Here is a 21,400-nt window from a genome sequence, read left to right on the forward strand (position 1 = left end):
TCATAAAATCATCTCACTTTCATCAGCCTTAGACATTCTTACGATTAAATTTTGTGATCATGTCAGTGTCAGTGCTTGCCAAATTATCAAGAATTGAAAGCCAAAATATTTATGTCAGTATCCGAGGAATTATCAACATTATCAAGAATTGAAAACCAAAATATTTATGTCAGTATCCGAGGAATTATCAACATTATCAAGAATTGAAAGCCAAAATATTTATATTATGTCAGTGTCCGAGGACAAACATACATGCGTCACATTCATTGTTTACAATAGATGTACGCATGCATATAATTATAGGTGGATTAATGTATATAGCCCACCAGGGGGTCTGTTTGTCTCTGCTCTGTATATGGCATCACTACCATAGCAACCATATATTGCACTGCATTATATGGCACTAATGCACTGCAGGGATTATAATGCTTTTGGACTTATGCCCCACTGTCCCACCCAATAACTCATTAATTTGGGTCCCTTTTATAGGCTACTATACCCACTACCTTTTTCCATTAGTTGTGGGAACGAAACCTAAGAATTTACTCTGGAATTCATGTATTCACTAAAATTCACTCAAAACACATGTCTTTTATTAGGGAAAAAACTTGACCAATCAGAAGAGTTTGACGATATTGGGCAACAACTTAGTTATTGCAAGTGCCCTCTGCGGCCCTCGGGCATTATGTCATCCAGTGCAATATACGGCATGTTGCACTCGTGCTAGACAATAACTAATACATAAAGCACTACAGCCACGTGGCCCGAGTACCATATTTTGTATGCTCCATGCAAGCTCTCTGCTGTAATACTAATCATCAGATCTAGCTTATAGAGTGCATGTCTAATTAGCTTATACACTGCTATACAATTTGCACAGCACTCCACCCGTTGTGAGACATTCTATAGAACCACTGCCTACGGGCTCTCTGCTGTAATACTAATCATCAGTGCATGTCTAATTAGCACATACACTATGACACTACACAATTTGCACAGCACTCCAGGACCACGGACCACGATTGTGAGACATTCTATAGAACCACTGCAGACAGTTTAGCACTATACTTCAGGGCTTTATGTAAGTTAGACGTTGTTGAAAAGATAATTATACAGTAGAACCTCCGTTAACAACCACCTCCGAATAAAGGCCAGCTGCTATATAACGGCCAGGCACCCAGGTCCTAAATGAACAGTTTGTGTACAAAACAACCTCTCAACAAAGGCCACCTCTGTATAAAGCTTAATTAAGGCCAAAACATTGTTCCCCAAAGGTGTCTGCATGTTATAGAGAGGTTCCACTGTATCTATACAATAATGTGTGGCTTATAAAACGTTCAGATTTGTGAGGTTGATAGAAGTAGCGAGAGTTAGTATATAAATAGCAATCCAACTGCATGTACACATACATGCATGGACATAATTATTATATCATACTACAGAATGAGTTTCAAGCACCATTTTTTCCTCTTTTTACTTTTGGGAAATGTGTCTTTCGTGTGGAGCCAAACTCAGAGTGAGTCATTATAATCTATTTTAAAGTAAAACATCTCATGTATATGTGATGAACCATTAATTTAATTTTTTGTTCTTATTGCAAGTCTATAGTGTGTAACTTTATCAATGGTACTCAAATAACGGCCTGGGAGATCATGCAGAACTTTAGCCATGCTGACGATCTGGAGTAGTTAGTGAACGTGTTCAACCCCATGCAGGCACATAGGTGGCTTGCATTATATATAGTCTGCATGTCAGTGTGTCTTTTCCTGCCTGCCTGCTGTCTGTCTGTCTGGTTCTGCTTATTAATTTTGTATAGCCTTGATTTAGATTGGCTAGAGATCATGGCTTTTTTAAATAAACTCTTATGTTTATGTGCACCCTACAATTATACAAACCTATTATGCTAATACTCCAGCTAGTAAAGGCTTCCTTGCCGGACTCTGTTGAGATACCATACTGTCTCAGTGCATCGCCTAAAACTGCAGCAGTGCTACATGCCATTTTAAAACTTGCCCCAACTGTATATGGCTAAATTTCATAGAATTGCAACACACATGACTATTAAAATGCATGTGTCTTGCATGCTGGTCATTCATAATTATATAGGACTGATCATGATTTCTTGTGTGTAAATTAAAAGCCTTAAATTGTCCATTAACCCTATATAGATGTGACCTTATCAAGTGTTGGCAACAAATTTGTAGTCGGTTTTCCCAGAAGTAATGGTCATGGAGAAAACCAGTTGTTTGTCGCAAACACTGGGTCGATTAATGTTAGTTTCACAGTCACACCAATTAATGTTAGTGGGAGCGTTTCAACTTCTTCAACTACAGTAGTAAACATTCCATCTATTTTTGAGGTTTCTTCTATCAATGAAAGGAATAAGGGAATCCTTGTTGAAGCTGATGAAAACGTCAATGTGTATGGGATATCTTTTGCCACTTCAGCTACTGCAGATGCTTATTTGGCATTGCCATGTAATGAAATGGTAGTGTATGAATACGAATATTATGGAATCTCATATATTTCCCCTGGTAGTGACTTTCCTAGTGTGATTTTGATGGTGGCTTGTGAAAATGAAACTGTTGTCAATTTTGAATACTCAACAATAACACTCAATAGTATGGAAACGTATCAGGTTGAAAGTGGTACTGATCTGACAGGAACAAGAATAACAAGTTCCAAACCCTTATCTGTATTTAGTGGATCTGATTGTGCTAATGTTCCCCGAGATGTAGACTTTTGTGACCAACTGGTTGAACAAGTGCCTCCAACTGTGACATGGGGCTCAAAATTCTTCGTAGCTTCTCTCGAGGGTAGATCTACTGGTGAACGTATTCGTGTTCTTAGTGCCCGAGCAGCAAATGTAGCTGTGAACTGCAACACTGTGGTATCTGTCAGGGAATTCCAGTTGCAGAGTGGAGGGAGCTTCAGAGAATTTGAAATCCCTGTTAACAGTTTCTGTAGCATTGAATCCACTTCTCCAGTACTTGTTGCTCAGTATGCATATGGTAGTCAGAGTGAGAGTAAAAGATGTGGTGTGGGAGACCCATTTATGATGATAATTCCTCCAATTGAACAGTTTACAAACAACTATTTAATAGAGACATTCGCTCGTTTAGAATACAGCTATGTCACTATGTATGTTGCTTCTGAGTTTTTTCAACCTGAACACATTTTATTGGACAATTCTGTTGTTTCTGGTTGGCATAATGTTAGCTGTTTAAGTGGAGAGGTTTGCGGTTACGTAAGTAGAGTGAATGTGTCCACTGGAGGCCATTCTATTCGCCATCAAAACAGTTTAGCCGTTCTAGGCGTTTCAGTATACGGATTCGACTTGTGCAATTCTTATGGTTACCCTGGAGGCATGAGGTTGTCTCCCATACAATGCAGCTGTGGTCCAAATTCTACTTGTCTGAATAACATGAGGAACTTCAACTGCAAACGTGAGTTTTAATTAGTATATAGTTCCTATAAACAAGAAGAAAAGTTGGATCAGTTTTATGTGCCCTGCTCATATTACAATCCCACGAGTGGTTCCGCAGCCATGTGACATATAATCCTTTCAAATGCATGTCCATACAATTTAAGGTGAAGGTAACACTTCAATATAATTATACCTATTGTAGAGTGCGTAGGCACCACTTGTTGCCCACCTGGTCGTGATTCTATCTGGGGTATTGAATGGCCTGAAACTGAGAGAAATGCATCGATACAAAGAGATTGTCCTAGGGAAGACATTAGTGGTAAGTCAAACTGTTGGAATTTTTATTGATTTTATTGCTGTTAATAGGACAAGCCACTCGCTACTGTAACAGTGAAGGTGTGTGGGCTGACCCTGATGTCGTACAATGTAAAAACATTGAGTTTGTTAGCATTCTTGAGCAGGTAAGTATCCAAACAATACACACAGTCTAAGCTATTATAAGTCTTTTTGACTTGTGTCTAACTCACTGAAATTGCATGTATGTTTATTATAGGTAACCAGTATTTCAAGCCACGAGCTAGTAGAGCAAGCAGCTAATCTCACCATGCAACTGGCCGCCATAACTAAGCCAAACATAGTCTCATTACTACCCTCTTCCCTGAACACAACCAACCAAGTACTCAGTTTGGTGATCAGGGCCCTAGAGGAACAGTCAGAAAATTCTACCACTGATGCTATTGAGGTAAGTAAGAAATCAAATCTAGCTGAATGCATGTTAGATATCCATGTAGCAATGACATGCATGTTACAGTATCCAACATTGAACTTTGCAAGTGCTAATGGCTTGGTAAAATTAAGATCGCAATAATCTACTACATAATTTATAGCTTTTTGCGAGATTGCAAATGTCACATTTTTTTGCTGAACTGGCTAATTCACAATGTTTACATTTGCAAAACCATTGTACTATAATTGTTCCTCAACAAATTTTAAGCAAATCATGTTTTTCCATGCATAGCCAATAGTGGATGTACTTAGCAATATGCTTGAGGTGACCAACTATCAAGGATGGAATGACCTGCAGTCTGTAAGTATATATAGTGCTGTATCACATTGTAAAGGTTTGCAATATTTATATACATAACTATAGAGTGATGCAGGTAGTCAAGTTTTGCTGGACAATGCTGAGAGACTGGGTGTTCTGTTGGCTAGGTCACAGAACGCTAATAATGCAACCATTGAGCCAGTTAGAGTGTCCAGGCCTAACATTGGTAAGAGGGTATAGTTATGATGTTCACTGCTCATAATGGACATGCATGCATCATGCAGCCATTTCTTCAAATGTGATTGATACTTCTAAGGCCTTCACAGAAGACATAACTTTTCCTAAAAAAGAAGATTTGGTCAATTTCACAAACACATCCATTTCGGTGTCTGCCGCTATTCGAACAACCTCAGCATTTTTGACAGAAATACAGAGTGAACGAAACAACACAGGTGCAATTTCTTTATAAGTGGTTAATGCAATTATGAATTTGGTTTCTGTTTATTACAATTATAGCTATCCCAACTGTTTTCATCATTTTCCAAAATCTGGGCTCGTTTTTGCCTACCCCCACTGGTGGTTTCAGTAACACCACCCAGGGGGCATCAATTGTCATCTCATCTCAGGTAGGGGAGCGGGGGAATGGTCGACCCTCCCAGACACTCCAACAATCCCCTTTGTCTCTCAACTTCACTTTCAATAAAGTAAGCAACAGGCCGATTTTATGTAAATTGATCATGATTGCACTTTCCTATAGGTTGAAAATTCCGAAAGTTATCGCTGCGTGTTCTGGAACTTCTCTGAGCCGTATGTTGCAAAATTAACACAGTCTGACTATTTATTGTGAAGGATGCAGAGTTGGCAATGGTGGCTGGATCAGTGATGGCGTATCAACTGTTGGCAATGCTACTGAGGGATCCACAACTACTGTTCAGTGTTCTAGTACTCATCTCACTAGCTTTGCTGTCTTAGTGGATCTGGGAGATGGGTTGAAGGTACCACTTCATTGTGCTAAAGCAAGTAGTCCATTGTTCATTCTGCCAACAGAATATTTCTGAAGTAGAGAGCATAATTCTTGATGTTGTTTCTTATGCTGGCTGCTCTATCTCTGTGCTCTGTCTGATAGTAACCGTCGTCTTCTTCCTTGCTCAAGGGTGTGTGTGTGTGTGAGCTATTTCACTGCCAGTAGTTAAAATTACTTACTTATGTGTATGTGATTATAATCGTAAAATAATAAACGATGACCGGAGTGTGTAATGATACCGTGTACGAGGGTACAGCAGGGCATTGATTGATTGACGCGTAAATATGTACCTGTGTGACTACGTATGTATATCATTTACATGCAGGAGACAACTTTTCAACAAAATCCACTATTTTGTTCATCTTAACCTCTCCATTTCTCTGCTGTTGGCTTACTTTGTGTTCAGTGTTGGAATTGAAACTGCAGTTGGAAATACGGTAAAGCATGATGTGTAGATATAATTAGATAATGCACTAATGCGCATTATCTAATCTGGATTACAATGCGCATTACTTTGCGTGTAAACAGGGCTATAGTCAGAACTTTCTTCCCTCTCTAATAGGTTGGCTGTGCTTTTGTGACTGCCCTCCTTCACTATCTGTTCTTGGCAGTGTTCTGTTGGATGTTGTGTGAGGGAGTCATGCTCTATCTGATGTTGGTGGCCGTGTTCAGTGCAGTAACAAAGAAATGGTGGTTTTTTCTTATGCTTGGATACTGTAAGTATTATATAATGTCAATCTTTATGCCTGCATAATTATACTTGATTTTATTTCCCTTTAGTGCTTCCCCTGCCCTTTGTGTTGACCACTGTGGCTGTTAGGTGGTACTACTATGGTGTGACGGAGACAAAAAAGTCAGAATTGTGAGTGGTTATATATAGATATTTGTACTTTTTCATGACTGTATGCAGTTGCTGGTTGACAACTAAGGATGGGACAATCTTTGGATTTGTTGCTCCAATGCTGGCAGTTCTTGTGGTGAGTGTATATCACAATCTATCATCATAACATGAACTGTGTCAGATCAACGTGGTCTTCCTGGGATTCATTCTGAGGGTGCTGTGGAATGACAAAACAAGAGCTGCTAGCAAACAGAGTGATGAGAAGAGAAATGTGACGAAACTTGCCAAGTAAGGCTAATAAAGCAACAGTGTTATAATGTTATTGTTCTTGACAATTTAAACAGGTCACTACTGAAGGGCGTAGTTGTTCTCCTGCCACTACTTGGCCTCACTTGGGCATTTGGACTGCTCACTCTTGTCAGCAACACTTCAGCTTTTGCTTGGATCTTCACCATCCTCAACTCATTCCAGGTGAAAGGAATACTCAACTTCATAATAGTTTGATATTATCATCTTGTTTCGATAGGGAGTGACTATTTTGTTTTTTGATGTTATAAGGAATGATAAGGTATACCATTACTGCACACAATTCTATTGTATTTAACTGTACCGGTTGAAGGTAAGGGGAGAAATCAAGATCGGCTACTGGTATAGAAAGTTTTGCCGTACCTCTGCAGTTTCAAGCGATACAGTGAGTGTTAATAATCGAATTGTAATTTAACATGTTCTCTATAATGCAGACATCTGGAATGCCTACCCTCGTAAGGCAAAGCTCAAAAGGTAGATTCTACATTGTACACTGAAAACTCACTTTCTGAGCAGTATAGATCTAGTATCTAGTATAGAGCACCTTAGATATATATTTTTGCAGACACCAGCACGCTCAAATCCACTCTCCCAAGAGCAGGAACGCTGCTCCTATCTGAACATTCGGAGCAGTCACAGTACTCTCAGCTTCCAATAATTATGGTGAGACATTTACAACCAATGGCTATGACATTGCATGTGATTGTTTTTTGTTTATGAAGGAGGCTACTGGGGATTCAATGGACACTAAGGTCAATCTTGAGCACATTGTTGAGCAGGATAGTGATGCGGCTAACGAGGACCTCAAGACAGCAACTCTCATTGATGGAGATACTGGTGAAAACTGAATTATAGTTAGACTGGCTTCAAAAAGAAAGTATAAGATCTAGTTGTTAGATTTAGTCGTGTGCTGCATGTTTTGTAGTTAAGTTTTGTTAGCCTGACTGATAAAATTATGGTAAGGTCATTGCATGGGCCAGGAGTTCTTACCTATACCTGCATGAAGATTGACGGGTAGTAATTTTGCTCTGTTTTTTAGGGTACTCTATAATTTTGGCGGATTATTCATTAGCACAATAAAAAGTAGATAGAAAAGGACAACAGGGGCAGGATCCGAAAAGAGGGGGCAATTTACAGAAACATTTTTACTAAAAAAAGGTTAACTGTTTTTTTCAAGCCCTAGCTTTTCTGGTCATGGGTTGATTGATGTCTACAACATGAGACATAGAGTACAAGAAGGGCTGGGGCTATTTATATAGCCAGGTGTCTCTTCACTAACAACGATGGTCAATAGTGAAAGCAAAACATTTCAAGTGATAAGTGTTTTGTTTGCAGCTAATGCTAGATTTTAGTGATTGCATTGATTTGGATTATATTAATACTTCCCCTGTCTCATATATAAAATTAATATGAGACAGGGAAAGTATTAATACGAGCCGGACCCAATAATTGGCTACGTCTGGCATATCTTATGTTGAAATACAGTCCTTCTCTTGTCTATAAAAACAGTTACTCTTGTGGTACATGTAACAGATACCAGTGAATTTTACTTTAAACTATTTCAAAATGTTTCCAAGTAATTTACAGTGCGACATGTAAATTCTGGCAAACTATAATTGTGGTACTCTCTGTCAACACAAGCATGCATTGCATACAACTCCTAATTACTATATACTTACTATAATTAATTGCAGAAAGAATAGCTGAAGGAATCTTTGTTGTCTCATAATTGGTACCGTCTCACAATACTCTAGCTCTAGCATGCAGGAGTGCATGAATACACTCCTGGTAAGTAGCAAAAGACTGATATAGATCTAGATATAGCAGGAATGCTATATCTAGATCTGCATGAAGGCATCTGGCTCAGCTTCATTCAGCCTTGAAAAGTGTACTAGATGGGTCTGCTATTCTGCATGCAAAGACTTCTATCAGAGTGGTGTCACCGCCGCGCCAGTGGGTGTACATTGTACACTGCATGTAATTACCCCTTGAAAAATTATTAAACATCGTATGGTAAAGGGTTGTTACATTTATAACCAGAAAACTAGAGTCTACTTTCACTCACATCAAGGCCACATGGCCTAGCCTGTCAGATCAGACACAATGGAATCAAGCAAGCCCACTTTAGCTGCTGTATTAAATGAGCTAGTTCCGATTGAAGACAAATGGCAGGACATTGGGATACAGCTGAACCTGAAAGATGAAATATTGCTGGAAATCGAGAGAAAACCCACCAACACACGCTCTCAGTTGCGAGAAATGATTCGCCATTGGCTGGACACTAGTAAGGCTTCTTGGACTGACCTAGTTTCTGCTTTGAGTACACGTTTAGTCTCAGAGGAAACCATAGCAGGTGTACTGAGCTCTACGTATTGCTGTGAACCCCTCAATACTGATGGAGGGGAAAGCCGCAAAGATTCGTTGGAGAGAGAGCCTCATCTCAATGGCAACTATCGCTCTGAAGCTACAACTAAGTCAATTGTAGTGAGAGTCAAAGGTCGAAATGTACCCCGTGAAATTATATCACGGCTCGAAAAGACAGTTCCAGAGTGTGATGGCACAGAGCTTAGTCTTGGAAACTATGAGGTGGATAAGGGTCACACCCATAAATCTCATCGTCACTCAATTTCAAGCGCTTCAGGCATGTTTCTAAGATAACGTTGTCAATTTTAATGTTTCTCCACCTGTATAGAGCTTCTAAAAAGTGAGGTTGGAAAGTCGCTGAGAAGAAAATCGCTGAGTGATGTTAAATCTGCTAGAAGACACCTGGTAAGAAGATTTATGTGCATGTATAGCAAAATGTTTGTTTTCCCACCGGTGTGCAATTGCTATATACTGATTGTGACTGTCACCTCAGAATGGTCACTCTGAACCAGTAGTGATTGACTCAAGGTCAAAGCACACCCCAGAGGGAAATCCTGACCTACAGGATCGTATACGAGGTATGACTAGAAAGAAATACTGTTGAGGTAGTTCGAATCTGTAATGGCGTGAATGTCTCGTAGATTATTGCCCTTTGCTTTAATGTACATGTGCAACAACTGCAGTTCTTCATATTCCTCCAAACCACAGGCTCATACTCAGAAGGTACAACGGAAACTCCCAACTCAAGATTGAAGTCGAGGCAGACCAGAGTCGTTGAACACACACCAAGAGATTACACAAAACAACTGGTATCATCCACTGACAAACGTAAGAGTCAATTCTTACCTGAGAAGGAGAAACATACTCCAAGACGACCAGACAAAGACATGGCGACCGTTAGTCGATTCAATAACTCATCATCGCCAAATCGTTCCTCAAAAAGATCCATAGACGTGAAAAATATGACAGATAGATCAATAAAGGCTCCAGAACTCTTAAAAGATGCTCACATTCTGAACCGGAATGGAATAGCGGCTGCAATTTGTGACACTGTGAAGACAACTCTAAACGAAAATAAATATGACAAGCAAAAAATATTGAAGGTGGAATCAGATGCACCTAAAAAACGAGCGAGTCTGGATTCGATTGAGTCACCCTGTGAAAAGACGGCTACAAAGCCTGTTAGAAGGTTTGATGAAGCTGTGAAATCCCTTATGAAGAGTAGTAGTTTAAAACATTCTAAAAGTGTGGAAAGAAACGTGAAAGTGTCTGATACAGATTCAACCTCAGAAAACAACAAAATCTCTCACTGTCACTCCACTCATTCTGAGCGCTCAACGTCCAGCTCACATTACCCCACAAAGAAAACTTCAGACACAAAAATGAAAGTGAAATCAAAAGAAGGATCTGATTTGGAGATAGCCTCTAAATACAAACACTCTACAAAATCACCTGTTGAAAGAGAGCGCAAATCCCGGTCAAGTAAAGTGGTCAAGATTGAGGTGACTAGTGACGGTTCTCCCTCTCAAAAGATCAAGAAGAGCTCTCACCACCACTCTAGTGACTCAGAACTTGCGAAGTGCAAATCAAAACACACTAAAAATAAATCCGAAAAAAGTGCAGAGAGAAAGAGGAAATCTGAAGAAGAGTCCGGCTCAGAAACTGTTTCAAAAAAATCCAAGCGCTCACACTTGACTAAATCTCCTCTTCAAAATGAAAGTGACTCCTTGCCGAGTAAGGTGATCAAAATTGAGGTGTCCAGTGATATAGAAGTATCAACCCGCCGAAAGATAAAAAAGAGCTCGCACAAATACTCTAGTGATTCTGACAGTACAAAGAAACAATCTGAAAAGCATGCAGTTAAAAAAAAGAAATTGGAAGCAGAAAAAGAGGCTGAACCAGAATCGACCTCCAAGAAATCCAGGCACTCAAAGATGTTACCTGTTTCGACTCCTTCAAATAAGATGATCAAACTCGAGGTAGCAAGTGACACTGACTCTCTGCCCAAAAAGAGCACAAAGCCTCACTCACTCTCTACTACTGCCCTCCCCCTCTCACTCACAAAGCGTATCAAAACTGAAGTACTCTCTGACTTGGAAAATGAATATACACCCGAAAATGAAGTTTATAGAATTTCTGTTCCAGTCGCAAATGTAATAAAACCGAACGCTAAAGTGTCTAACTATGAACATAATACTGATTCTGTCGTTAAACATATGGCTGATTCGAGAACCCCACAAGAGAGATATGCTTCTTCCACTGTCATGCCGGCTCAAACCACCACTACACTACTACCACATTTCCAACAGGTGCGGCCGCTGATCCCACATATAAACTCATTCCCCATGACTGGACCTACTGCTCCCATTGTTCCCTATGTGCCAGTTGGCAGAGTACCATCTTATTATCAACCTCTGCTGCCAATCCCTGCCAAGGTATGACAGAAATTATTACTTTGTACTAAAATGACACTACTGTATAGGGGGTAATTTTTGTGGGGTAAAAAATTCGTTTTTGGCGGTCATTTTCGTGAGTAACAATTTATTTTGCTACATTGCCTGCACTGCGCAATGCAATGCCTCAATAAAAATGTTATCCACAAAAAGGTAGCCGGTATGCGTTCCAGCTACCTTTTTGTGATAACATTTTTGTCGAGGTCAGTTTTCCCATGAAAATAATGAATATCTTACCACATGAAATTACTCCTATAATTATTTCCGGTAATCTTAATGTTTTGTCTGCTCAAGATGTGAAAATTATAACTTCCCAAATCTCCTCGCGAGTAGCTTTTGTTTCCAAATTATCTGTGAGTACACGTTTTTACGATTTTACTCTCATTCGCAAACGTAGTGAATGTTAATGCCCACAAAATGTTTTGTCGTCTTTTAAGGTACATGTATGGCAAATGTTTTTGGTCTAGCCCTATAGTCATAGTTATGCACTTGTTAAAGTAATGCCCCACCTCCCCCCTACCGGGGATAAGTGGGGATTAGTTGGGGATTAGACTTGAAGTTGCTCCCCTACCTAGGAGAATTAGACAGATCACCTGATGCATGCGTTGGGTCAAAGGTCAATTAAAGATCACATGATGTCTGCCACACTCTTCCTTCCAACACATGCTGAGTACAGTGAGAGCAAAATTTACAGTTTATTGATCCCGAGCAATCTCTGCCTTCTTGACTTCACTAGCTCTATAGGAGTATAGCTCTATAGGAGTATAGCTGTCAATATTTATATAGTAATTCTGATACTTCAAATAATCTGTTTATCTTCTCGCTAGAGTGTGATACAGGTCTAATCCCCACATCACCCCCATGTTGTACTAGGGGCTACCAGGGGATTAGACCAAATAACATGCCCAAAGGTAGGGGTATTAGATCAGGTGATTGGTCTAATCCCCACCTATCCCCGGTATGGGGGGGGGGTGGGGCATTAGATTGACAAGTGCATTATTGGTATATGATTCTCAATCAGTATCGATTGACTCCTTTCCTTTCTATACAGATACCTTCCCTTATGGACATATCGTTTCCATCAGTTAGCGAGACCACCCCCTACAAACACAGCAGACAGCAAACAGCTGTTTCGGATGCCCTCCACCCCAAACCCTCTAATGTAACTTTGGGCGAATAATATCTTAGCTAATTTTGTCCGGCTATTTCGGTACTCATTATAATTTATATGTACCCCCTACAAAGAAAATTGCATGTATTCATCGTAACTTTTATACGGAGAAACCCTTGTTAACGGCCACCCTTGAAGAAATGCCAGTCACCCAGGGGTCCAATTTGCATACAAAACAACCCTTGACAAAATGCTACCTCTGTATAACTTGTTCCCTAAATCACTAATCTTAATGTTTTGTCTGCTCAAGATTGTGAAAATTAGTGATAATTATTCATTACTTCCCAAACCTCCTCGTACATTTTCCCTACAGATTAGTGTACCATCTTTTGTGGATATCTCTTCTGAATCATCAGTCGGCAAGGCTACACCTGGCAAACATGACAGACTGGGAGCACCTGATCCCAACACCTTTCAACCAACGCCTTCTAAGGTACACATACTGACAGTGCATGTGCATCATCCTAAGGATCATCTCTTTCCTGTACTAACAGTGTATAGTCTATGTAGTGCTCAATTATATGTCCCTATTGTTACCCGAGGCCGTGCCGCGGCCAGCGGGTATAGTAGTACGTTGGTTTGTTTGTTTGTGACATCTGAGTCTACTCCCCTGGATACCATAACCAGCGTGGATAGCCTTCACACAACAAGTTATGCCTCGGTGCGCATGCGCAAGCGAGGTATACGGTTGTGTGTGTGTGTAGACTGCTACAGCTGCTCAAGGATCAATTGAGTGGAAGTAAGAGATTCTATAAGCTTCTAGATTACCCCCTCTTTGAGTTTGCATGCAGCAAATGTTTATCGTGATAATTATAATGTGTGTATAAAAGCTATTAGTAGCTTTATGTTATGTAGCTTTGGCATCTCCACCGAGGCATCAGCACCTGCGATGCTTTCATTATTTAAAGTGGCAGATTTGATGTTAAAGCCTCGTTGTAGAATAAAAGCCAGTAAGAAGCTTGAACTTGCACGTTGGCTAGCTAGCTAACACACGTCATTTATTCGAGGTAGATCTATACATAATTATTTGCAGCTGAAGTGATCCTTTACCCTAACTGAACACTCCTCTGGGTTTTATAGATCCTATTTATTCATGTCAACAGCCGAGGGTTAGCACTTCAGTGCTGTAGTGTACTGTAGTTATAATTATTGGCTACATGTTAACATAATTATGATAAAAGGTGTGCTCCATCATTCTCTCCTCATCGTCCCCCATATGTTTCCTCACTCCCCCATTGCTTCCTCATTCTCCCCTCGTACTTCCCTCACGGAGTGGCATCTGTGCCGGCCAGCTTTAATTGGTTGAAAATACATTGGCTTTGTGGTGATAGTGACCGGTCCTTAATTACTGTACATGTATATACTAAACTAAGTGCTATCTATACTGTCACATATCCATTCAACTGCAATTTTTCCGTGCAGGTACGTAAAGTGTCCTCAGGCACCAAATCATCAGAGAAACCACCAAACTCTCCCAAACCAAACGCTGACGAATTTAATGTTCCCTCAACATTTGGCGATGAAGATTGTGCCAAGAGACAGTTTATTGCTCGGAAGTGTGTCAAATGCAAACGTTTGCCCAGAAAGCCCAAGCGTTCACGATGCTGTCTCCTCTTGTATTGTGAGCCATGTTCCATGGATACCAAGTACCAGCTGTGTAGCGTGTGTAGGAGGAAACAAGTGTTCAAACTCGATTCTGAACTCAACAACAAGATACCCAAACTAACTGTCTTCTGTAAGCACAACTCAGGAGGTTGCAATTGGAAGGGCAAACTGTACAAGCTCAAAAACCATCTTTTACACGAATGCGAGGTCCCCTGTCCGTACAGCTCGTTTGGTTGCCAAGCAACGGTCACCAATGACAACTACAAGAGTCACATTGAGAAGTTAGCTTTAGTGCACCTTGAACTGTACAAGAAGAGCAGGAATGAACCAGCTGACAGTTAATGTGATGTGATATGTGATGTGATGTGATGTGATGTATACATGTACGTGTGTTTGGCAGTTGCATGATTATCAGATATATATTTTTTTCAAAATGATTCATCTAATATTATTGTGACAATTAAAGACAAGCAGTTCTGAATGAGTCCATTAAGATGTCTTTATCCAAATTGTAACCTGCAACGATGAGAATAAAAAAATCACAACAATGTCAAGCACAGTACAGTTACAGTGAATAGGTAGGCCAAACCACACCCAAAACGTCGTATCTGGCTGTAATAAAATTACAAGCATTTAGTATATGTAGCGAGTCACATTTCAGGGCAAGTTTTGTTCAGTATGATCAAGCTAACAATCTGTGCCAAACGATACCGAGGTAACCGTACTTCAGAGAGCCGTATTAGCGAGAGTACTGTATAAATCAACTGAAGGTGCACTCACCAATAAACACGAGCCTGTTGATCCTTCTCTCACTACCCCACTCAGTGGAGGGCTCCTTCTCAAACAGCTCGTATACCCCTTGCACGATCACACGTCTGGTCTCCCCGACGACTGACAAAACGCCCTGGGGGGGGGGGGGGGGGGGTGGGGTGGGGTGATGGGGAAACATTAGCACAGTGTTGTGGGTGACTGGGGGAAGGATGGTACCCCAATAACGCATGTCTGGCATCTAAAATTATGCATGACAGATACACTGTGAGGGCCATTATCAATTAATGAGGACATTCATAGGCCAGCAATGCTCAGCTGTGGAGCACATCCATTACCTGGCTGTATTATAATTAAATGCGTATAGCCTTACATGTTTGCACTTGGAAGGCAATACGTTCACTGCAGGGTGTCTTACAGAATTTTGAAGTAAGAGGGGGGGAATAGGCCACGCAGAGTGTATCGCCAATTAGGGGGTCTGGCTCGAAAAATGGTTGTTAAGAAGGTAGTCTGAGGTGAATATTCTGGTGGGTTTTGGGCATTAAATTTAGTATTGTCGTATATCGTACGTAAATTATTTTTGGCAACTTAATGCACATTTTAGGGGGATTTGAACCAGGGGGATACACCCTTCCCCCTCTACGACACGTACCCCTGCATTGTATATGATAGTCACAGTAACATGCATAACATGCCACAAATCACGGTACATGTACCTTCATCCGCATAATCTCCATGGTCCTGCCCTCTCTGTCACGCCCACTCTTTTCCCATAGCAATTCCTATAGGGGGCATACAGTGGCGATAAGGACACCTCTTTCAACAAAAATGCGGGCCACACAAACTCTTCTCAGGCCCGCCCATTTAACTTTCGCTTGCTCCTAATGGGCTGTAAAGATCGTGACAATAAGCTTTTGACATTTTTATGCATGTTGGCCTTTGACCTTTTTTATGTACGCTTGTAAAAAAATCCACATCCTGTATCAATGAGAAACTAGAAAGTTAGTTGTATGGCCCAATCCTTTGCGCTACAGCTCTGCCACATACGTACTTGGAGCCAGCTGTCCAGTTTGTCCTCCAAGACATCTTGCTCAACTTCAAATGTCACTGTACGCACCGCCTAGAAAAATAAAAATGTACAGTATACTTTAGCTGGAAGAGAATACTGCGCTTACATCGTTGATATGTCCATCATTGGAATGGGACGATTGAGTACATGGAATGGACCTTGACGTACTATCGTAAGCATGCAGATCCAGAATGAGACCCAGGTCGATTTTGGAACGGAGTGTTTCCACCATTTTAGCCATACTGTTGATGTCACTACGCAGGAGAAATCAAAACATTGTGTAATCAATCTACAAACTAGCCTCCTTCACACAGGCGAGGAGGTGGGCATGTTGGACCGAAGCTATCTCTACAAACACATGGTAGCTAGAGACAGACATCTAGACAGTTTGATACTACTGGGGTGAACAGGTGAACAGATAACCATGCAATCTCACATAATAAGGCTATGAAATTGTCTGGATTGTGGGTGCTATAAAACATACCTTATTCTACTTTTAATGGCCTCCAGTTGTTGCTTAGTGACCAAGTCTGTCTTGTTGACCAGAATAATGTCTGCAAGAGCGACTTGTCTGTAGAAAATAAACTCAGAAAATGTCACAGAGCAATATTGATGATAAGAGACTGACCTAATGGCTTCATTGACAGAACCATCTTGTTTCTTTTCATCCAGCTGCTGGCTACAATGCTTGGAGTCTATTACAGTTACTATACCTGGGAGAAAAGTACATGAAAACTATCAGAGGTACATGTAGGAATAGCGGCTAAGTGAGCACAGAGTTAAAAAGTATTTGTAGCCAATGTACATGTAAACAGGCACAATTGATATTAATTATGAAGTACTTTTTAACGTACCCCCACGGCCACCATACCCTCACCCACTCACCATCAAGATAGATCTCGCTCCCCAGACCCTCGTCGAGCCAAAAAATAGAGGCAATGGGACCCGGGTCGGCCAGGCCAGTGGTCTCCAAGAGAATGTAGTCAAACTTGCCCTTCTTCTCCATCAAGCTCTCTATTGCCTTCACGCCAACATCTCTAGGTGTGTGTGAGGAGGCGTTATACGTATAATACAAGTAGGCTTCAGTAGTCCACTTTTAGAGAGAAATCCTCAAAGGGTTTGGTCCCAAAATTCTCCACCAACACTCCTTTACTAGACAAAACGAACATACATGTACATGTAGACAGCCGCTCCTGAACTTACACCCTGCACCCCCACACACACTCTCACTTGACGGAGAGCAGCATAGAGAGCCGTTCCTGAGCAACACCTCACACCCATACCCACACACATCACACCCCACACCCCACACACACCCTCACTTGACGGAGCCGCATAGAGAGCCGTTCCTGAGCAATACCTCACACCCACACACATCACACCCACACACACCCTCACTTGACGGAGCAGCATAGACAGCCATTCCTGAGCTCCAGCCACTCTTCAAACAGCTCTCCAGACTGACCTACTGACATAGACTTCTCCACTGCACTACCTGTGAGAGGAGTAGTGCTTTACACATAACTACGATCTTTTGTATAGGATACTCTTACAGATTGTAAAAAAAATTTTTTACACATAATTACCATGCCAGTATCAAGATACAAATCTAAAACCTTATTACCACCTACGCATTATTAATTATGACTGTATAGATCTCTAAACTGACTTTGGAATTATTAACCTTTCGAAGCATATCTCAATATTCTGATACCTCACCTTCCCCGAACTCGTTCAGGATGACGGCTATCTTCTTCTGATGCTGTTCAGTGAGGATGTAGTTCAACAGAGTCGTCTTACCAGCACCTGCATGATAGGGGGGCACAAGATCAATTCTACCACCCACAGGATCGGAGTACAGGGCACAGTATTATTAAAGTTCTTCCAAAACCTACCCAGAAACCCAGTAATTATTGTGACAGGAATTTTGACTATGGGAGGTATAGGTACCAGCTCTGGGACATCATCTTCTGAGTCTGACATGACTTTGACCAGAGCAAGTCTTTTTTTACTTTTCTGGGACTCAAAGGTGGGTGGGGATTGGATAAAAGGGGAGTGGCTCAGTTGCTGCTGAGCTCAGTTTTGATCGAGTGTGCGATCCTCTTTCTCTAAGATCTAATTGCCGGAATCTAGATGATCTGTTGCTCTGTTGCAGTTCAGTATGAGTGGAAATGTTCTTCTGGTGAAAAACAGGAGTCAAGTAAAAGGAATAAGGTAGATCTATATCTATAGAGTAGTATCTAGACTATTAATAATTAATTTTATATCGATAGATACCGTACTGTATAGAGTAAACAATGGAACTTCGAACAACACGGATTTTTGAACGATTTAGCACCACGGTAAGCAAAAACAAACAGCGATATGCAGAATCTGACCCTACACAAGCCGACTTACATGCCTTAGGAACAAGCTGGGTTGAATAGCAACATCGTAGCTCTTGCAATGATGACGTAATAATCCAGAAAACAAAAGTGTGCGATAGTTGGAATTTCGAAAAAAGTAATGTATCCCCGAACCGAGGTACTTGCCGCTTTAATTAGCTAATATCGAGCTTCCCATCAGCTTTAGTATGTCCTATTTAGGTATGTAGTGAACATAAGCAACACACTAAAATTACTTCACTGCTACTCAAAACTGTATACAACCATCCACGTGGGTGTTAAAAGTGCTGATTCAGCACTTACTGTTCGAAAGTTTATTGTTTGTTTTGAGTAGCAGTGAAGTAATTTTAGTGTTGCTTATGTTCACTACATACTAAATAGGACATACTAAATAGCTGATGGGAAGCTCGATATTAGCTAATTAAAGCGGCAAGTACCTCTGTTCGGGGATACATTACTCTTTCCGAAATTCCAACTATCGCACACTTTTGTTTTCTGGATTATTACGTCATCATTGCAAGAGCTACGACGTTGCTATTCAACCCAGCTTGTTCCTAAGGCATGTAAGTTGGCTTGTGTAGGGTCAGATTCTGCATATCGCTGTTTGTTTTTGCTTACCGTGGTGCTAAATCGTTCGAAAATCCGTGTTGTTTGAAGTTCCATTGTTTACTCTAGCGGGTATATTTCGAGGGTAAAAATTCTACCTGTATCATGTGTACATGTACCGTATAGAGGGTATATTTCGAGAGTATAAAAATGTTCGTGGTTTTCGCAGATTAAGCATGTACCGCGAACATTTATAACCGCGAATTTAATATCGCATGCATAATTATATGCTGCAAAAGGCTGCTATTCCATGAAAATGAAATCCGCAAAAACCTTTCTAAAGGCATTTTCATGAACATTTTTACCCTCGAAATATACCCGCTATACAGTATCTATCGATATAAATTATTGTAAACTGTTAGATTAATGTTTTACTTCAGGAACCTTCTTGAGGGGTCTGGTTACTATGACAGATCCCGTTGCATTCAGCATATCAACTCTACAATTTCTGGGAACTCAGACAATTATTTTGCAATCCCCATCACAACCGCGTGCATCGCACACCTCAACCAGCTGGCAACCCTCCCCATACCTTATACTGACTGTATTGTAGCACACGCCCAACTCCCTCTCTCTAAGAAAGCAAGAGCCAAGTTGCAGACGCCTTATCAAGTTCTCCGAGAAGCTGTTAAAAGTTTTCTCATCGACACACAACAATGCACCGTTGAGGACATTGAAACTCTGTTAAAGGACGTACCAAGATCGTGGGAAAGACATGGCGACTTGATTGCCTTGCCAGAGGACTCGTTCAGCGACTCAAGATGGCAAAAACATTTGCAATTGGTGAACGTAGAAATCCATAAACCCATTAGTGAAGAAATGCTGTTTGAGCAAAATCCACAACCAGGTGATGATGGTGGTATAACTATGAAGGCAGGAACAGAGGGCACAACACGCTCCCTGCTAAATGTGATAGCTGTTGCTCTCAACTGCAGAAGACTTGCTATCGACAGAAGTATATCATGTGACTCTTATCGGAGCTCGGGTGCATTGCTGTTGCTAGGAGACGACGGATGTGTGGAGCACGTGGACAATGGTGTACGTTACGTGTTTGATGTCACCAAGTGTATGTTCTCCTCTGGTAATATAAGTGAGAAGTTACGAGTGGCCAACTTTAATTGTAAAGGAGAGACAGTTGTTGATTTGTATGCTGGTATTGGCTACTTCACCTTGCCCTACTTGGTACACACTGGCGCAGCTGTGGTACATGCTTGTGAGTGGAACAGTCATGCTGTGGAGGCTTTGGAGCGAGGTTTGCGTGCTAACAACGTCCACGACAAATGTGTTATTCACCATGGAAACAATCAAAAGGTGTGTGTCTTATCAGTACGTGCTCACAATCATATATTATAATTTGTGTTGAAATTTTTGCTGAACTAACGGGCAAAACATAAAGATCCAATAGATTTGTTCTCCGGAAGAAAATTGTTTATACGGTTCCGGTTTAAATTTACTAGCTACGTAAGTGCTATAATTATGAAGTACCATGTTACACCACCCCCTTCAGGTGGCTCCAGTGGGTGTGGCTGACCGTGTAAACTTGGGACTGGTGCCGAGCAGTGAAGGAGGATGGGCTGTAGCGTGTAGAGCACTCAGGCAAGACACTGGGGGATGGATGCACGTTCACGGTAACGTCTCGTCAAAATTCAAAATTGGAAGTTTGAGCAAACAATCTAGCGATGATACTGGTAGTGAGAGCAATCCATGGGAAAAGACATCTGTCAAAGCTAGCAAGAGAGTGTCTGATGAATGCATTTGTAAGAACTCGTATGTAAAACTGAAAGAGCAATCATTATCTGCTACAAGCATCGGTCAAGGAGAAGTACTCTGTGTTTGTGATCATCAGCAAATGAATGAAACAACATCAGGCCAAGAAAAAATCGGGAAAAAATCGAAGCCATTAAGTGATGGTGAAACTGCTTGCAAATCTAGAGCAATGTCTCCTCAAGAAGTGTCAACTGATACAAGCCAAGACGGAACCACAATCCACACAGAACACTTAACTTCTTGTAGCAGAGTATTTCACGAATCCAAGGCCCCTATGAAACGAGAATTGTGGGAGGGATGGGCTCGCCATGTGGCTGGAGATATGTTAGAGTTGCTAAGAGCGCAAACCCCTGTTGGTGGGAAAGATTGGAAGGTCACTGTGGGACACTTAGAGCACGTTAAATCTTATGCTCCTCATGTTGATCACATTGTTGTGGACCTTGAGTGTAGACCAACTATATAATCCTGCTTACAGCAGTAATCAAAACTGTTGACTACATGTATAATAAATATGCTATTTTATGGAATTCAATCAAATCTGACACACAAAATTGACATGCAAACATCATC

General features: G+C 41.0%; 4 protein-coding genes across 5 annotated transcripts; 3 read left to right on the forward strand and 1 right to left on the reverse strand.

The window, feature by feature from the left end:
• Positions 1-48: 48 nt before the first annotated feature.
• Positions 49-7,745, forward strand: LOC135335414 (adhesion G protein-coupled receptor L2-like). Its single transcript, XM_064530897.1, has 23 exons — positions 49-1,516; positions 2,169-3,446; positions 3,630-3,746; positions 3,794-3,888; positions 3,981-4,169; positions 4,446-4,514; positions 4,578-4,698; positions 4,757-4,924; positions 4,989-5,176; positions 5,230-5,279; positions 5,329-5,467; positions 5,520-5,626; positions 5,822-5,933; positions 6,059-6,212; positions 6,277-6,358; positions 6,407-6,473; positions 6,519-6,625; positions 6,682-6,808; positions 6,864-6,905; positions 6,957-7,028; positions 7,078-7,117; positions 7,209-7,306; positions 7,366-7,745. Exons 1-23 carry the CDS (start codon positions 1,414-1,416, stop codon positions 7,489-7,491), a joined length of 3,651 nt encoding a protein of 1,216 aa, XP_064386967.1. The 5' UTR covers positions 49-1,413; the 3' UTR covers positions 7,492-7,745.
• A 958-nt stretch (positions 7,746-8,703) lies between these two features.
• On the forward strand, positions 8,704-14,753 carry LOC135335264 (uncharacterized). 2 transcript variants are annotated; one of them, XM_064530697.1, is made up of 7 exons: positions 8,704-9,284; positions 9,336-9,412; positions 9,501-9,585; positions 9,716-11,442; positions 12,512-12,622; positions 12,945-13,064; positions 14,054-14,753. In XM_064530697.1, the coding sequence occupies exons 1-7, from the start codon at positions 8,747-8,749 to the stop codon at positions 14,576-14,578; spliced, it is 3,183 nt and encodes a 1,060-aa protein (XP_064386767.1). In that variant the 5' UTR covers positions 8,704-8,746; the 3' UTR covers positions 14,579-14,753. The 2 variants fall into 2 exon arrangements, with proteins under 2 accessions (XP_064386767.1, XP_064386768.1); XM_064530698.1 differs by lacking the exon at positions 12,512-12,622.
• On the reverse strand, positions 14,657-18,128 carry LOC135335268 (zinc-regulated GTPase metalloprotein activator 1-like). Its single transcript, XM_064530705.1, has 11 exons — positions 17,969-18,128; positions 17,793-17,879; positions 17,472-17,568; positions 16,959-17,110; positions 16,702-16,786; positions 16,558-16,644; positions 16,180-16,327; positions 16,056-16,124; positions 15,721-15,786; positions 15,017-15,140; positions 14,657-14,752 (listed from the first exon to the last, which is right to left on the reverse strand). Exons 1-11 carry the CDS (start codon positions 18,054-18,056, stop codon positions 14,697-14,699), a joined length of 1,059 nt encoding a protein of 352 aa, XP_064386775.1. The 5' UTR covers positions 18,057-18,128; the 3' UTR covers positions 14,657-14,696.
• On the forward strand, positions 18,119-21,400 carry LOC135335267 (tRNA wybutosine-synthesizing protein 2 homolog). The gene is made up of 3 exons (XM_064530704.1): positions 18,119-18,287; positions 19,444-20,374; positions 20,571-21,400. The coding sequence occupies exons 1-3, from the start codon at positions 18,235-18,237 to the stop codon at positions 21,291-21,293; spliced, it is 1,707 nt and encodes a 568-aa protein (XP_064386774.1). The 5' UTR covers positions 18,119-18,234; the 3' UTR covers positions 21,294-21,400.

Source organism: Halichondria panicea, chromosome 4 (assembly GCF_963675165.1).
Source record: "Halichondria panicea chromosome 4, odHalPani1.1, whole genome shotgun sequence".
NCBI classification, from domain to species: domain Eukaryota; kingdom Metazoa; phylum Porifera; class Demospongiae; order Suberitida; family Halichondriidae; genus Halichondria; species Halichondria panicea.

What these genes read in the sequence shown, in the direction of transcription:
- LOC135335414 (XM_064530897.1), top strand. Translation starts at nt 1,414, where the DNA reads ATGGACATAATTATTATATCATACTACAGAATGAGTTTCAAGCACCAT. An exon ending in CAATGCTGGCAGTTCTTGTG is followed by an intron (nt 6,474 to 6,518) that starts GTGAGTGTATAT and finishes GAACTGTGTCAG; the next exon opens with ATCAACGTGGTCTTCCTGGG. An exon ending in CTGCAGTTTCAAGCGATACA is followed by an intron (nt 7,029 to 7,077) that starts GTGAGTGTTAAT and finishes TCTATAATGCAG; the next exon opens with ACATCTGGAATGCCTACCCT.
- LOC135335264 (XM_064530697.1), top strand. Translation starts at nt 8,747, where the DNA reads ATGGAATCAAGCAAGCCCACTTTAGCTGCTGTATTAAATGAGCTAGTT. An exon ending in CTCAATTTCAAGCGCTTCAG is followed by an intron (nt 9,285 to 9,335) that starts GCATGTTTCTAA and finishes CCACCTGTATAG; the next exon opens with AGCTTCTAAAAAGTGAGGTT. An exon ending in TGCTGCCAATCCCTGCCAAG is followed by an intron (nt 11,443 to 12,511) that starts GTATGACAGAAA and finishes CTTTCTATACAG; the next exon opens with ATACCTTCCCTTATGGACAT.
- LOC135335268 (XM_064530705.1), bottom strand. Translation starts at nt 18,056, where the DNA reads ATGTCAGACTCAGAAGATGATGTCCCAGAGCTGGTACCTATACCTCCC. An exon ending in AATAATTACTGGGTTTCTGG is followed by an intron (nt 17,880 to 17,968) that starts GTAGGTTTTGGA and finishes CCTATCATGCAG; the next exon opens with GTGCTGGTAAGACGACTCTG. An exon ending in ATGATGGACATATCAACGAT is followed by an intron (nt 16,125 to 16,179) that starts GTAAGCGCAGTA and finishes TTATTTTTCTAG; the next exon opens with GCGGTGCGTACAGTGACATT.
- LOC135335267 (XM_064530704.1), top strand. Translation starts at nt 18,235, where the DNA reads ATGAGTGGAAATGTTCTTCTGGTGAAAAACAGGAGTCAAGTAAAAGGA. An exon ending in AGTCAAGTAAAAGGAATAAG is followed by an intron (nt 18,288 to 19,443) that starts GTAGATCTATAT and finishes GTTTTACTTCAG; the next exon opens with GAACCTTCTTGAGGGGTCTG. An exon ending in ACCATGGAAACAATCAAAAG is followed by an intron (nt 20,375 to 20,570) that starts GTGTGTGTCTTA and finishes CACCCCCTTCAG; the next exon opens with GTGGCTCCAGTGGGTGTGGC.